General features: G+C 33.5%; 1 protein-coding gene across 3 annotated transcripts in view; it reads left to right on the top strand.

Annotated features, from left to right (window-relative positions):
• Positions 1-16,143, top strand: part of COP1 (COP1 E3 ubiquitin ligase) — a 228,051-nt gene that overhangs the window by 173,716 nt on the left and 38,192 nt on the right. For all 3 annotated transcript variants that reach the window (XM_081225451.1, XM_081225452.1, XM_081225450.1), the window contains 3 exons: positions 2,332-2,449; positions 5,186-5,310; positions 6,369-6,529. In XM_081225451.1, the coding sequence (XP_081081577.1) occupies positions 2,332-2,449; positions 5,186-5,310; positions 6,369-6,529 (404 nt within the window). The remainder of the gene's footprint in view (positions 1-2,331; positions 2,450-5,185; positions 5,311-6,368; positions 6,530-16,143) is intronic.

The raw sequence follows: 16,143 nt of genomic DNA, 5'->3' as shown, positions 1-16,143 counted from the left end.
CTTTTACATATTACATCCTCTTTTGTTTTTTTATTAGCCAGTATATCATTATACTGTAGTATGCTATTTTATAGTATCATTACTTTCAGCTTATAAAATAACTTGAGAAATTAAAGACTTATTTTACTAAAATGTTTTTCAATTTTGAATTATTTACTGCAAGAGAGAAGTTTACTGTCTTTTACTGATAAATTAACATGAACACAGCGGATGAAGGAGGATTTTTTTCTTCCATTTTTACTCTAACACATGCCGAACAGATTACAGCTATACATTTGTACTTCCACAGGATAAGCTGAATGCTGTCACTTGAGGTGATCACTTAATGCAATTACAATAATAAACATAAACTGCAATGTGGGAATACTTTTCCATATAAGCAACAAAAATACTGGAAAATTTATAAAAATGAACCAACATTATAGTTATGGAAGCTTTGAAAACCAGCAGCCTTATTCTCACCACTGGGGTAAAAACTGGTTTTGGAGCTTCTCAAAAATCCCCATTTCCAGATCACTTCCATTATTTGACCTGACTTACAACTCACTAGAAAAGAAAAAGCTCCATTTGCAAGATGTTGTTTCTGTTTGACCTGATTCAGAGTCTCCATGGGAAAAGACCTGTACCCAGGGTATTGTTGAAAACAATCATATAGTATCACAACTATCAAAGGCTGTGATACCAGTTGGGGCAAACAAGAACAAAACAATTTTGAGGAAAAAGAAAAATCTGGAGGACTTTTTCTTCCCAATTTCAAAATTACAAAGCTGTAGTTATTAAGGCATTGTTGTACTGGCAGAAGAGTAGACATCTGTGGATCAGTTGATTAGAATTAAGAATCCAAAAGAAAATCCTTATTTATAGTCCATTCATTTTCAACAGAGGTGCCAAAGCAGTTCATTGGGGAAAAAGTCTGTTCTCAAATGATACTGGGACAACTGGATTCATATCCATTCACGTGCAAAAAGATGACCTAAGACCTTTACTTCATACCATACACACAGAAATTAACTTAAAATTGATCACAGACTTAAACGTAAGAACCAAAACAATAAAGCTGTTAGAAAAAACATAGAAAAATCTTTAAGACCTTGGATTAGTCAATTTTTGTATTTGCAACACCAAGAGTGTGTTCTATGAAAGAAAAAAAGATAAATTGGACCTTATCAAAGTTCAAAACTTCTGTACTTATATAAAAAGATAAGCAACAGAAAGGTTGAAAATATTTGCAAAACACATTTCGGATGTGTATCCAAAATTTTTAAAGAACTCAAATAAAGGAATTGGAACCATCATGTATTGCTGGTGGGAATGTGAAATGGTACAGTGACCAGTTTGTCAGTTTCTTAAAAAGTTAAACACAGAATTATCACGTGACACAGTAATTATGCTTTTCAGATATCTACCTGAGACCTAAATAAATGTCCACACAAAGATTTGAATGAGATTGTTTATAGCAGCATTATTCACAATAACCAAAAAATGGAAACAAATATCCATAAACTGGTGAGTGGACAGACAAGATGTGGTATATCCATGCAATGGATACTGTTCAGCAATAGAAAATAATAAACTGTGACACATGTTAAATCATGGATGGACTGCAAAAACATCATGTAAAGTGTAAGAAGCCATCCATACATAAAAGTCACATATTGTATGATTTCATTTATAGAAAGTGTTCAGAAAAGGCAAACTTATAGAGGTAAAATACAGTGGTTGCCTAGGGTGGTGGATGGTAAATGTGCATGAGGGATCTTATTGGGATGAAGAAAGTGTTCTAAAACTGATTTATGGTGTTGGTTACACCACTGGGTAACGTTACTAAAAATCATTGAATTATGTACTTACAGTGAGTAGATTTTTATTATATGTAAAATGTGTCTCAAGAAAGTGTATTTTAAAAAGCAAATGTGGGGAATAAAATTATATTTCATTTTGTTTAACCAGAAACCCAAAATGTTTATATTACTTTTATAAAGCCATCAAAATGTAAGGATACGTTAAAAATTTTCCAGTTATTTTGAATCCTTAATACTGTTTCTAAAGCCAGGATCTCAAGAAATATCAGTGGAACTCCCTCTCAAACTGACATTGGCATATGTATATACACTTTTTTACACAACCATAGTCTCGTAGATTCAAAATAGAAAACCTGCTGTATCCTATCTTTGAAAATGAGTCATTGTCCTTAGTTTTCTGACTGTTATAGGTGGGATATTGTTTCTTAAACATTTGATGAAAAACACCCAAACCAATTAAAATAAGCTTTGCCTTCCATTTCTTCATTTACTACATTTTTCTCTTTTTGTTTGTTTTGTTTTATTTTAGATCACTGTGTTCACTACTATGATCTTCGTAACACTAAACAGCCAATCATGGTATTCAAAGGACACCGAAAAGCAGTCTCTTATGCAAAGTTTGTGAGTGGTGAGGAAATTGTCTCTGCGTGAGTATTACCCTTTTCAGAAGTTGAGCTTATTTAACATGCCATCATTTACCAGTTTGTAATGTCACCGTGGGTTTTGTGAAGAATAACACTGTGGTATATGCACTTCTTCTTAAATAGTAGATTTTTATAATTTGTCTAATTAAAATACATGTATATTCTAGTCTGTATTGCTCACTTTTATATGTTATTTGTGAATAAAATCCAGATGATACTATTTTTTAATGTTGCCCCCTTAAACGCTTGAACTTCAGATTGGATTTCAGCCCCTGCTCCTTAAAAAGAAAGAAGCAATATAGTTGATGCAGTAGAATGAGAAGTGTTTTATTTATTTAAGACCACTAATATGTTATTATATATTTATCTATATTGCAGTATAGTAATATCATTTTTGGTTTTAAACAATATTTGGTTGACTTTCATGATTCCATGTTATTTGATCTCCCTATGATTTCGTGGTGAGTTTTAAATATGTTTTGAAGAGAACTTTCTAAATGTGACTGCTTACACCTGACAAATATCCTTTGAGAAGCCTTCTGAACTAGAGAATCATAAAATAAGCTTTTAGTTGTCTTTTGTTTTGTTGAAGGAAACAAGATGTCAACCAGGTAAATAAATCTCAATTGCTAAAAAACTGTTGAGTAAGCTTTTCTACTATGAGACAGTCCCTTCTTTCTGTTATCCATATCATTGTTCTCTTTATTTTGTATTATTCTAGTAAATACCCATTCTCAGTCTCCTTTTTTTCCATACATATTATTTCTTCTCAAGCCTAATTGTACATTGTTTTCTTTCTTTCACATAGTTTCTAATATCTCTTAGGAGATTATTAATGCCAGTGCCTTATACTTGGGATCTCCCACCACATCTGCCTCCATACTGGTTGCTCTAGATAAGAACTTGGTAATTTGAGTTGATTTAACAAGGTAATTTGAATTGAGTTACAAAAAGGGAAAAAAAGAAAGAGCTGAGCTTTCTAAGAGGAGTTAATAGAGGAAATTAGTTCACAAATCTAAATTAAGTGGTAACCAGTCAAAAAGTATCCCATCTTTAGGAGTAATAATGGGCAGTAAATAATTAAAATTTTATTCAGATTCAAATATGAATGATAGATTATATGTTAAAAGTATTTTTCTTAAATTTCAGACTTATAAGTGTTGAATCAATTAGTTTGATTTCAACTAGTTGAAGTATATGTATACTTAATTGTATAAATTGGAAATCTTAGTTGACCTTTTTAATGCAGATTTGTGGTTTGTATATTCACCAGTCTTTTTTCCTTCTTAGTTTTTATAAATCATGATGATTTTTTCCTCTTGGACATATTTGTGTTAGAAATATGTAAGACATTTACCCACAAGTATGTTTGGAAATATTAAAAAGTAATATTAAACTATATACATATTGCTGCAGCCTCTGAATTCTGGGACTGTGCACACACACACACACACACACACACATATAATGGGATTTTCAATGCAATATTGTTGAGCAAAAAACAAATTTAAAACAACATAAATGTCAGAAATTCCCTGGCAGTCCAGTGGTTAGCTCTGTGCTTCTAATGCTGGGGCCTGGGTTCAATCCCAGGTTGGGGAACTAAGATCCCACAAGCCACATGGTGTGGCCCAAAAAAACCAAAAACCAAAAAAACCCAACATAAATGTCTAAGAATAGATGTTATGTTGAAAAATGATGAGAAGCAATAGAGAAGTGTTTGGAGTGTAGCCTCTGAGATAAGACAGTTTCAATCTTGGCTCTACTATTTACTAGCTGTGGTACCTTGAAAATATCCTTAACCTTCTAAATCTGTTTCCTCACCTCTGAAATGGAGCTAATAATACTACTTATGTCGTGAATCTCTGAATAAAATAATCTATGTAAAACATTTAGCGTGGTGCCCTATTCTGCGAATGTTAGAGCAAGAGAAAAGATGATTTATTGTGTAGTCACTAATAAAGATATAGAAACATATTTATTTTACATAAACAATATAAAACAAATTGTTGAACGAGGAAGAAGCACTTTACAAAATAATATGTGTTGTTATGATCCAATTTTTGTAACAAAAAGTCAGAAGAAAACAAAAACATGATATTTTATTCAAATCCTAAGACTGTCTTTGTGTGACAGGATTAGCAGTGATTTTTATATTCAATTATTTTTTGATTAATAGCTGCATTTGCGTATTATTTTATTAAGATAAACTATATATACCATTCAACCATTCATAGTATTCCACCCCTGTAGGTACAACTAAGCTGTGAAAATATCAATAGTTTATATTCAGTATACTAATATAATTCAACAGTTGAAAAGTAAATCAAATCAACTGGAACAACTGAAATTAAGCACAACTGCCAATAGAGCTCTCTTGTTGTTTGGTGGTGATGGTATGATGGCTGATGTTTGTTACTTCCTACATGCCCAGGTACTATTGAAAGCATTTAGAATGAATTAATTTGATTTTTGCAGTATCTTATAGAATTCACCTAATTCTATAAGATAGGAATCATTATATTTCACATTTAACTGATGAAAAAATTGAGGCCAAAGAGGTTGTATAACTTTCCTAAGGTCAAAAGCAAACTAATGGCATATTGACCATTCTGACTCAGACAGTCTAGCTCCAGAGTCTGCATTCTCAACCACCAAACTGGATTGCCTCTAATTAGTAGTGATAGGTTTCATGTAATGAGATCTTAAAGTTGTTCTAACTTTTTGTGTTTATCTCAGTTCAACAGACAGCCAGCTAAAGCTATGGAATGTAGGGAAGCCATACTGTCTACGTTCCTTCAAGGGTCATATCAATGAAAAAAACTTTGTAGGCCTCGCTTCCAATGGAGATTATATAGCTTGTGGTAAGTGAAACTGTCATTTCCTGGAACTTTTAAATAGATATCTGTCACTGAAATTGCATTCAGTGGAATAGACTACATACCAATTTAGGAAATGATCTATACATTCAGAAGATAGCATGTTGAATTTTCCTCAGATTAGAAAAAGCATTAGTCCTTCTCTCCTTCACTGAGCACAAGCCCTGACCACATGAAATAGCATAAGATTTTTAAATACGTTTTGTAGTTTTCTCCGGTAAAATATAATTTCTATAGATGTTATGTAGAAGGCAGAAAATATTAGTTTCTGCTGATATCTTAATTTTGAAGACATTTGTCTTCTAAAGCTTGATGTTCATTTTCCCCTATATAATGTTCCCTTCAATAAACAGTCTGTTTGGGTAGTCTTGATCTGTTATTCTAGGACTTTCATTGTTGATAATTTATACAAATTTAAATTAGCAGTAGAAAAGTCAAATTTGGTACTGTTCAAATGCTTTAATACATCTGATGCCTGAATATATGAACTTTCGTCAGTACTTTCAAATGACTTGGCCTTTTATTCAGTAAAGTGGACTATCTCTACATGTATATGAACCTAAACCCTGTCAAAGCAAATCTCTTACTTTGATAGACTGCTCAAAAATATAGGTTTCTGGACTACTCATCTTTTATTGGGGAATGGGAAATAAGTTTTGTAGATTATTAAAATCTGCCTTTTTAAGTGCTTTAACTTTCTTTTCCCCTCTAGATAAAGATCTTTATAAATGTAATTCAAGATCATGCTATAATAACACACTACTGGTTCTTCTCTAGACCTCTGCTAAAATGATTTTTGTATCAGTATTGTTGTATCATTTGACAGTGAGTTATTTCTTTAGATTAGGAAAGTATAAGTTTTTTTCTGTGAATCCTTTTCTCATATGATTCCCAAGAAATCCTGTGCTCTGGTCTTTCATATTTTACCATAAAAGATTATTAGTCTTTGAACTTAAACATTGAGTGATAGTTACCTTATGAATGTGATATCCTAATTCTAAGTTCTCCCACTCTAAAAAAAATTATTTTTAAATATTTTTCAGGAAGTGAGAACAACTCTCTTTACCTGTACTATAAAGGACTTTCTAAGACTTTGCTAACTTTTAAGTTTGATACGGTCAAAAGTGTTCTGGACAAAGACCGAAAAGAAGATGATACAAATGAGTTCGTTAGCGCTGTGTGCTGGAGGGCACTGCCAGATGGGGTGAGTTTTTATATCGTTTTTTCACCTTAGTGTCTCATATAATGCATTGTGTTTATGTATACACAGGTAAGTTTTTTTAACTTTAAAATATAAATTGATATGTTATATACATTTTCTTTTTTGCTTAGTATTGCATCACCAAAGGAAGCAGGCATTTTAGAAAGTAGTAATTGAAATGTCACAAATGGAACAGTAATTGGAATGTCACTTCATGCTGACATGATGTCTCTCCTGTGTGCCCATAGCATCATGTGCATACGTCTGTTACAGCATTATCTCTATCTCTTCTCCTATACGACTGGAAATTTCTCCAGAAAACACACTGTGTCTCATTTTCCTTATTAGTCGCATGCAATATAGGCTCAGTAAACATTCAGCTGAACCTGGTATTGTATTAGAAGGAAAAAATTTGATGTAGGTAAAGGAGAGTGGCCTGTATGTATACCTAATTAAATACTATTTCAGTGTAGAATTGCTCTCTACAAAATACGTTTATACAGGAATATTTAAACACATGCAGTTAAAAAGCAAGTTGCACTTCTAGGTTGCCCCAAAAAAAAGTTTCCTCAAACTTGTCATTTATTTATACATTTTAAAGTGCAGGCTTTCTCATAAGTTATATGAAGAAATAATCGTTTTTATTGTCTTGATTTTGTAAACATTAGTCATGCATTAATGTCATCTTTTTAAAAATAGTTTTTTAGGTGCTGACTTGGTTTTAGTTTTGACACCAAAAAATTCTACTTGATGGTTACTTTAAGACATCTGAGTTCCAGGTACAGTTTAATTAGGTATATTCAAGCTATCTTGTTTACAGTTCTATTACTCAACTTCAGTTTTGGCAATGGCAGACTAGGTGATTTGGACCAACCCTCCCTCTAAGTAGAATTGGAAAAGTTAGACCAAGTATTCAATATATATATATTAAAAACCAGAACCTGTTTTAAGTCATTGGAAAGTAAACAAGATAGAAAAGAATTACCAGTCTAGGAATGTGAGCCTGGCTTTTGAGTATTCTTTTCCCCTGGGAGCATTTGCCAATTTTGGTAGAATGGCTGAGAGCACTTATGGTAGCTTCATGGGGGCACAGGGAATGGAGTCTAGTGCTCACCACCATATGGATGAACTCACCTTGGTTTAGGTCCCCAAAGGGCTCTAGTCTAGGGTAAAGCAGTAGAGGATAAACCCCCAGTGATTTTGCAACTCAACTTCAGATCATATCAATCCTGAGTAATTTGAGGTGATCTTAGATTGCTAGTGTTAACAAATGCAAAATTAAATCCTCTCTGTAAGAAAACCTTCTAAAGAAGATCATCTCAGAATTTTATTTTTTTCAAAATTGCAAATATAACTAGGACACAACAAAAAATAAAGACACGTAGGAAAAGGCAAGACGACATGAATAAATTTAGTATAAGCATTGAACAATAGAAACAAAATCACAGCAGCTCTGGATATTATCAGACATAGCCTGAAAATAGCCATGCTGACAAGATGAAAGACAAGGTTGAAAATTTCAACTGGGAAATTAAAAGTATTTTTAAAATGAAAATTCTAGAACTAAAAAAATATAATTACCAAATTAAGAACTTAGGATGGGTTGAGTGGAAGATAAGACACAGTTGAAAAGAGAATTAATGAACTTTTAGGAAAGTTAGAAGAAAATATACAGAAGGGAGCACGGAGAAACAAAAAATGATGAAAAAAAAAGAGAAAGGAGAAGAGGTTGAAGTAAGAAAGTTGAACATATTCATTAGGAGACCTGAGAGGAGGGGAGAGAAATAATGCAGCCAAAGCAGATACTATAAATCATTATTGTTGAAAGGTTTACAAAATTGATGAAAGACAGTAAGGCAGAGATTCAGTAAGCCTTCATACCCCAGAGAATAAATGACTTGAAACCTACATTGTGAGTACAGATTTAATACCAGATCTGGACCCTGAACAGACCTAAGCCTGCTTAAAATTGGACCTTGGGTCTGCCTTCTCATAGCACTCTTCTGTGGAAATAAATTAAGACAAATAAAGAATGTTATGTGCTAAGAGCTAGTTATCTCTTAAATTTATTATGAACCCTCATCTGTATTGCCTCTGGACTGAGAGAATTGTGAGTTGACATGTTGGCCTTACATCGATGCAATGTGAACAATACAAGACTGGCAGGAAACCAAGGCACATCTCTGTATTGAGGTGAACCACCTGCACTTCAGCTGTCCTTGGCAGCTGTGCTCACTCTGTGTGGTTTGATCTAAGAAGCTATGCATGTGAATAGTTGCTTGGCCTCCTGATGAGTGTGAAGATACTGTGCACAGTGAATATCCTATCTTATATCCTTCTATAAAGCTAACTAACTGCTAGATTAAAACTAACTGCGCCTGATCCTGTGACCCCTGGTGGTGGTACACATCATAGTGAAACTGCTGAAAATAAAATACAAGGGTGATTCTTAAAGGAAGGCAGAGGAAAACTGTCTTCAAAGGATGAATAATTAGACTGACAGCCAACTTCTCAGTGAAGCAGCAGAAATCAAAAGATAGTGGAGCCAGATCTTCAGTGTGTGAAGGAAAATACCTGCCAATTTAAAATTCCATATCCGATGAAAATCTCTCAAGACAAAGGTAAAATAAAGACATTTTTAGATGAATGAAAATGAAGATTTTGCCACCAGCAGACTTACACTAAAGAAAATTTGAAAGGTAATTCTTAAGGCAGAAGGAAAAAAATGCAGAAAATGAAGACAAAGGTAAGACATGCAGAAAGGAATGGAAAGCAATAGAAATGGTAAATATGCAGTAAATCTAAATGCATGTTGACTATAAAGCAATGATGTCTTGTTGGACTTAATACACACCTAGAATTAAGTACTTGACAATAATAACATAAGTCAGAAGAATAAATGTAATTAAAATGCTCTCAAGTCGTTGTTTTGTCAAGGAAGGTGGCAAAAGAACTAATTAATGTTAGACTGAAAGGATGCATATTGTAGCTCATAGGATAACCCTCAAAGTAAGTTCTTAAAGTATGCTACCTAGACCAAAAGAGCAGCATCACCAGGGAACTTGTTTATTTCACAATAAAAAGATTAAAAGTTCTGTAACTCACTTCAGTACCATTCCAGATTTAATTTAAATCTGACTTTTATATAACTGTCACTTTGATTAGCTACAAAAATAACTTCATTTCCTTATTTTAGATGAGGCAGAAGGAGTAAGACACTCCTTTGTTCATTTATTCAGCAGATACTTAGTATGTGCAGTCATAGTTCTAGATACTGGAGATAAACTCTGAACAAAACTGTCAGAAGAAGTTCTGGCCCTCTTAGGAGACTTAGAATATTATGTGCTGGAGCAGACAAAAAAAATACATATATATGAAGGTGACAAGTGCTTTGGGGAAGAACTAAGCAGGAAAGTGGGATGGGGGTGCTAGAGTAGGGAGTTGTAATTTTCAATTGGTGGTGACAGTGCCTTACTGAGTAGCTGAATTAGAGCAAAGACTAGAAGGAGATGAAGATGTAATCCATGTTTAAATGTAGGAAAAGAGTATTCCAGGTGTAGTAAACAGTTCAAAGGTCTTGAAGTAAGAATGTGATTAGTGTTCCAGGAACAGAAAGAAGGCCAGTGTTGCTGTACTACAGTGGTCTGGGTGGGGAGTAGTAGATAATTTCAGAGCAGTGAAGAAGAGCTGTTTCAATAGAGCACGTTTACCATTGTAAGGACTTTTGTTTTTCCTGGGAGTTGGGAGCCGTTGTAAGATTTTGAGCAAAGTAGTGATACAATATGACTTAAATTTTTTAAAAATCAGTTTGGCTGTTTTGTAGAGAACAGACATAAGGAATCAGGAAGGGTGTTGTAATAATCCAGGTAAGATTAAATAGTGGTAAGCCAGTGAGAAGTAGCCACATCTTGTTCATATTTTGAAACTGGAATAAATAGAATTGCCAATAGATTACAGGTGGAGAACGAGAGAGAAAAGTCTAGGATGACACTGAGGTTTTTTCCCCAAGCATTTTTAAGAGTGGAATTGCCGTTCCTTAAGATGGAGATTACCAGAGGAACTGTCTTATGGGAGAAGATCAGGGGAGAAGACCAGGAGTTGACCTCTAGACCGGCCTGATTTGAGAGTTACTAAAAATACTAAGTGGAGATGTCAATTTTGGATTCACAGGAAAGTTGTGAATTGGTTAAGTTTGAGGTATTACTTGCCATGTAAATGGACCTGCCAAGTTGGAGTTCACAGCAGATTGTGGGGCTAGGCATATAAATTTGGTAGCTGTCAACATATGATATTTAAGCAAGAAATGGGATAAGATCTCTCCAAGGGAGTGTAATCAGAGATTAGAAGTAGTATGAGTACCTTACTTGAGGGTACTTCAGTGTTCAGTGATTTAGGCAATGAGGAAGAATCAACAAAAAGACTGAGGACTGGTTATCAATAGTAGGAAAACTGGTGCCTGGGAAGCCAAATGAAGAAGGTTTTTCAAGGAGGAGGAATTGGCCATTGATATGAAAGTCTAGAAGAGGGAAATCTATAGAGACTAAAAGTAGATTAGTGGTTACTTAGGGCTGAGGCACGCGAGAGATAGGGAGATGATAGCTAAAGGGTACAGGGTTGCTTTCTGATATGATGAAATATTCTCAAAATGAGTGTGGTGATAGTTGCACATATCTATGAATATACAAAAAGCCATTGAATTGTACACTTAAAATGGATGAATTGTATAGTATGTGAATTATATCTCAAGCTGTTTTAAAACAATAAAAAGAAAAGAAAGCAGTAATGATAAAATGTGAATATCTCATTTTGCAACCTAACCAGTGGATCTGAGCATCCAGCTACAGCATCACAGAGAGAGAGAGATGCCATACATTGGGCCTCCTGAAGGAGGGGACCCTATGAAGTCAACTCAACCCATGTTTGATTAAGCCTCTAAACCTAACCACTTACAGGAAATACAGAGGAAAAAGGAACATGGTAAAGAACTATGGTAATGAAGCAGAAAAATCCCCAAGACTATCAGAAACTGTTAAGCAATCAGGTTTCTTCAACACATAAATTGCAAGGGAGAAAAAGAGATGAAAGGAAACCTATAAATTAAAAAAGATTTATAAGACATGACAACTAAAAAGAAAAAAATAGTAGGAATTGGTTAAGCTTCGTCAGATGCTACTAATACAAGTAAGATGAGCAAAAAAATGATAGGAGTGGTAAGACAAAAGTTTGACTGGAATGGTTTTAAGAAAGAGAGGAAAGGGAGACAGAGATGGTGAAGTACAGAGAACTGTTTTGGGGAATAAGAAAATAATACAATGTTTAATCTCACCTAGATTACTTTTTTAAGACATGAAATCAGTAGCCAAACATTTCATTGTCTTTCTATGCTTTATTTCTATCCTACCTAATTTTGATCACAAGGAAGAGATCAGTTTAAGGGCACTTATGAAATAGGTTAACTATGAAAGTTTTTTTTAGTGTTTGGACATATATTAGTGGTATATCAAATCTACTGTATGAATGAATAGAAAGCATAAAACTATTCAATTAATGATGGTATAAAAATTGCATATATCTTTATGTTATCATTTATGGTAGTGATTTAGTCATAGGGAGGGAATGAGAAATTAAGAATGAGTGGTAGAGGAAGAGGCACAAATACAAATAGATATATTCTCTTAAGATAGTATCTTGGTTTTATAAAAATTTAGGATATTTTCCTGCAGATTAAATTTTTGTCTAGCCTTGTTTATTCCTATAATCTAGATACATTTATTTTTCTTTTTGGCTACTTCTGGCTGAAAATGAACCAGTAATCTCAAGTCCTGTTTTGAGTAATCAGCCAAAATTACATATAATTTCTACTCTTTTTATTTCTACCATTCTGCATATAAAATGGAAAGAACGCTATACACTGCCCTTTTTTAAGATGCTGGTCAAGTTCATTGTATTGCGTTTCTCCTTTTATTTCACAGTGCTGTGGAAGTTAGCAGGATGCTTCTCTCCCACCTTCACCTTTGCCATGTAGTCTACTTTTTCTTCTAGGCTTACAATATTTGCTTTTAATTACTTTTGTTTAAAGACAGAGAATATGTCTAAAGTTGTTTCTCTTAATCTGAGGGACAGTACTTTGTCCTTTCTCTTTTTCTTCCTAATACTTTCCCTGTTTCTATAAGCACTTTCATTCAGTCACTTTAGGGTTTGCTGACAGTCTTCTGTCCTTTGTTCTTTAGCTTTGCTTGCAAAGGTAGTGGCTCCAGCATTTCTACCATTAAAGTGCCACAACCTCTTGTACCACATTTACTTTTCAAAGGAGTTTTAAGATAAGTTTTGTTTGAACTGTATTGAAAATGCTTCCTTTTAGAATTTTTTTAATTTTACAACATAGGTCCTCTCTAGAATACTTAGAGATGGTAATAGTTACTCTATACTAATGAAGAATGCAGAATCCTTCATTTTATGTTTTGTTTCTCCTTTATTATTTTAATTCATTTGAATATATTTTAATTAAACTTTAGTAATTTAGAATTATTGACATATGGATATTCTGTTATTGCCAAATTCTTAGGATTTTAACCCCCAAGAGTAAATCTTATTTGCATTGCCTATTTCAGTTTTAACTTCATGATTTTTTTTTAAAAGAAGGCAGAATTTGTGAGAAATAACTACTTGGAATACCACATATCACTCTATTTTTATTTGGGCTTTGGAATTTAATTTCCCCACTGCTTATTTTTTAAATATAGATGAAATGAGCTTGTTTAACTTGATGTAATAAAAGAAATTTACTATTCATTTATTTGAAGAAACAATTGTAAATTCTAAAACTGTGTACTTGAATGTATTATATCCATATATGATTGAACATCCAAATACATTCCATTTGAATAATTTATACTGTCTTTGAAATAAGTGTAGTTTGCTTTATTTCCATATACAGCAGTCAACTATACTTTTGAATATAGAGAATGCTGGGCTATTAGACTACAATTTCAATTCATTTTGTGACTTTACTTCCTTGAAAAGTAACTCATAATTTATTTTAACCTCTTGTGTCCAGATGTAGTAATGTTTGCTGTCTGTTACTTACTGGACACAGCCATTATCTGGATCATTAAAGTCTGTAATCAACAGTTCATGTTTGTTCTAGCTTCAATCTTTCTAAAGTATTCTATTTGCTCACAATTTCTAGCAGGTATTAATGTGGACTAACAAAAAATTTATTTCTTCCTTCCCTCCCTCCCTTCCTCCTGAAAGGCAGTAGTGATATGATTTGGATAATTCATTAACTAAGTAATTATCCTTAAACTAATTTAGAGTTGATTCAAAAAAAGTTTTTTGCAGCTTTATATTAGGAGAGTATGGAGTCAGAGTGAATCTCCCGGGCAAGCGCATTGGTGGAGAATAATGTGATCATCTTGGAACATTATCTCTTAGGTTTTGGGTTGGTTTTTTTTTTAATGATTATAGTAGCTTATTACTGAAAGAAACAATTAGAAATGAATACATGTATGTTTTAGAGAATTTAGAAAAACAAAAAACAAGAAAATATCAGATAACACTTTTCCCAGAAATAAATAGTATGAACATTTTAATGTAATTAACCATGTAATTTTTCCATTCAAGGGAACTTTTTTCCCAATAACAGTGAATATTTTATATATTATCATGTATTGTTTACCTTTTGCCTTTGTCGTGAACATTTCCCAGGTCTGAATATATTTTGTAAAGAGTGTTTTCAGTGGTTCCATATTATTCTAGTCTAAGGATTTACCATAACTGGTATACTGTTGTTTTGTTGAAGATACTCATGTTTATTTTTTACTACTTCTTGAATATTTTTGCAATAAATATTTAAATTTCTAATTAATTCTTTAGAAGAGAACTTGAGATTTATTAAATGGATAGCTTTATTCATATAGCTTCTGATTAAAACTGATAGATTACCTTCTAGAACAATCTATTTCCATTTGGTCTTGCACTGAGAAAGTCCAGGGGTTTCAGTTTGACCATGCCCATAAAACATGGAATATAATGTCAGTATCTTTGCCAGTTTGAAAATATCTTGTTAGTAAAATAATCTTCTTTAATCATTTGTTTCCATAAACAATTTTCTAAAACATTAACTTCTGATTTTTTTACAAATTGTGTGCTTACATACTGAGAACTGGTTTTTTTGTTTGTTTGTTTCTTAAGAAATTCTTGCTTGAAAAGGAAATACTATGCAACTGAGATATTGTTTTATAATTATAGTCCTTTGGCAATTTGGTATTAGTCATTTATATCTATTCCATTATCTCCTACACCCCACATCCACCTTGAAAGTAATGCTACAAAGCAAAGGTAAATTTGGGCAATATTCTTATTCTTTATTTTTGTCATATCTTTTTTTATCATCACTGCTTTATTCAGAGATTGGAAGTTAGGTAAAGGAGATTATATATGTTCTGTATCTGTGGAACAATTCTGTGGAATAATTCTTATCTGAAACTATTGGAATGAAATATAAATTAATTCAAGAATGCAAATTACTTTCTGTTAAGTGATCATGTCTGTGTTAAGGGACACCATATTTTTGTTGGAGACAGACCTTGAATCCATGGTGACTCCCACTGAGGCTGTTACATCATACAAGCTTATCTAGCCTTGGGTCACCAACTCTAAATAGATACCTAATGGTAAAAGGCAATGCTTGTAAAGGACACTTAAGACTCTCATAGCTCTTCAAAAGTGATGTGTGTGTGTGTGTGTGTGTGTGTGTATGTGTACACACATTGCATCCTCAGAAAAAGCTTTGGTTATTAAGGGTGGGTTTTTTTCTCTTGTGGATTGAAACACCAGAAGTCATTGAAAGTTTCTCTAACTCAATAGTGAAGGATGTCAGGATAATGATTTCCCTAATTTCCCTCCTTTGAAACCAAATCCAGCAAAACTTAGCCTGGGAATTTGTTAACAATGTTATCACCCATACTGTACAAAGTTATAATTATATTAGGCAAGGACATCTTTTTTAGTCATATAGTGAAATATATTCTTTCTGTCCTTATTTCTAATAAAACTTCATATAATGAAACATTTGTGAAGTGTTTTTTTTGTTTTTTTTTTTTTTTTTCTTTTTGCGGTATGCGGGCCTCTCACTGTTGTGGCCTTTCCCGTTGCGGAGCACAGGCTCCGGATGCGCAGGCCCAGTGGCCATGGCTCACGGGCCCAGCCGCTCCGCGGCATATGGGATCCTCCCAGACCGGGGCACGAACCCGTATCCCCTGCATCGGCAGGCGGACTCTCAACCACTGCGCCACCAGGGAGGCCCTGTGAAGTGTTTTTAACTAAAACTTCGTGTTCTCATGGAGATCTTTTCTTCACCTAAATCTCTCATGATTCCTATCCATTAAAAATATTTTCTGAATGAATTAATACACTGCCTTGTACTGTTATTTGTGTTCATGTCTCCTATCCTCTGCTGGCTTGCAAACTACTTGAAAAAAGGCATCATAGTATATAGAGTAAGAGCAAAGACTACGGAGCCAGACCACTGAGGTTCAAATCAGATTTTCCACTTACTAGCTCTGTGACCTTGCTCAAGTTCCTTAACTACACTGTGCTTCAGTTTCTTCATCTAT

Source organism: Mesoplodon bidens (assembly GCF_964165515.1).
Source record: "Mesoplodon bidens genome assembly, chromosome: 2".
In the NCBI taxonomy this organism is placed as follows: Eukaryota; Metazoa; Chordata; class Mammalia; order Artiodactyla; family Ziphiidae; genus Mesoplodon; species Mesoplodon bidens.
This window is presented reverse-complemented; position numbering and strand designations above follow the sequence as displayed.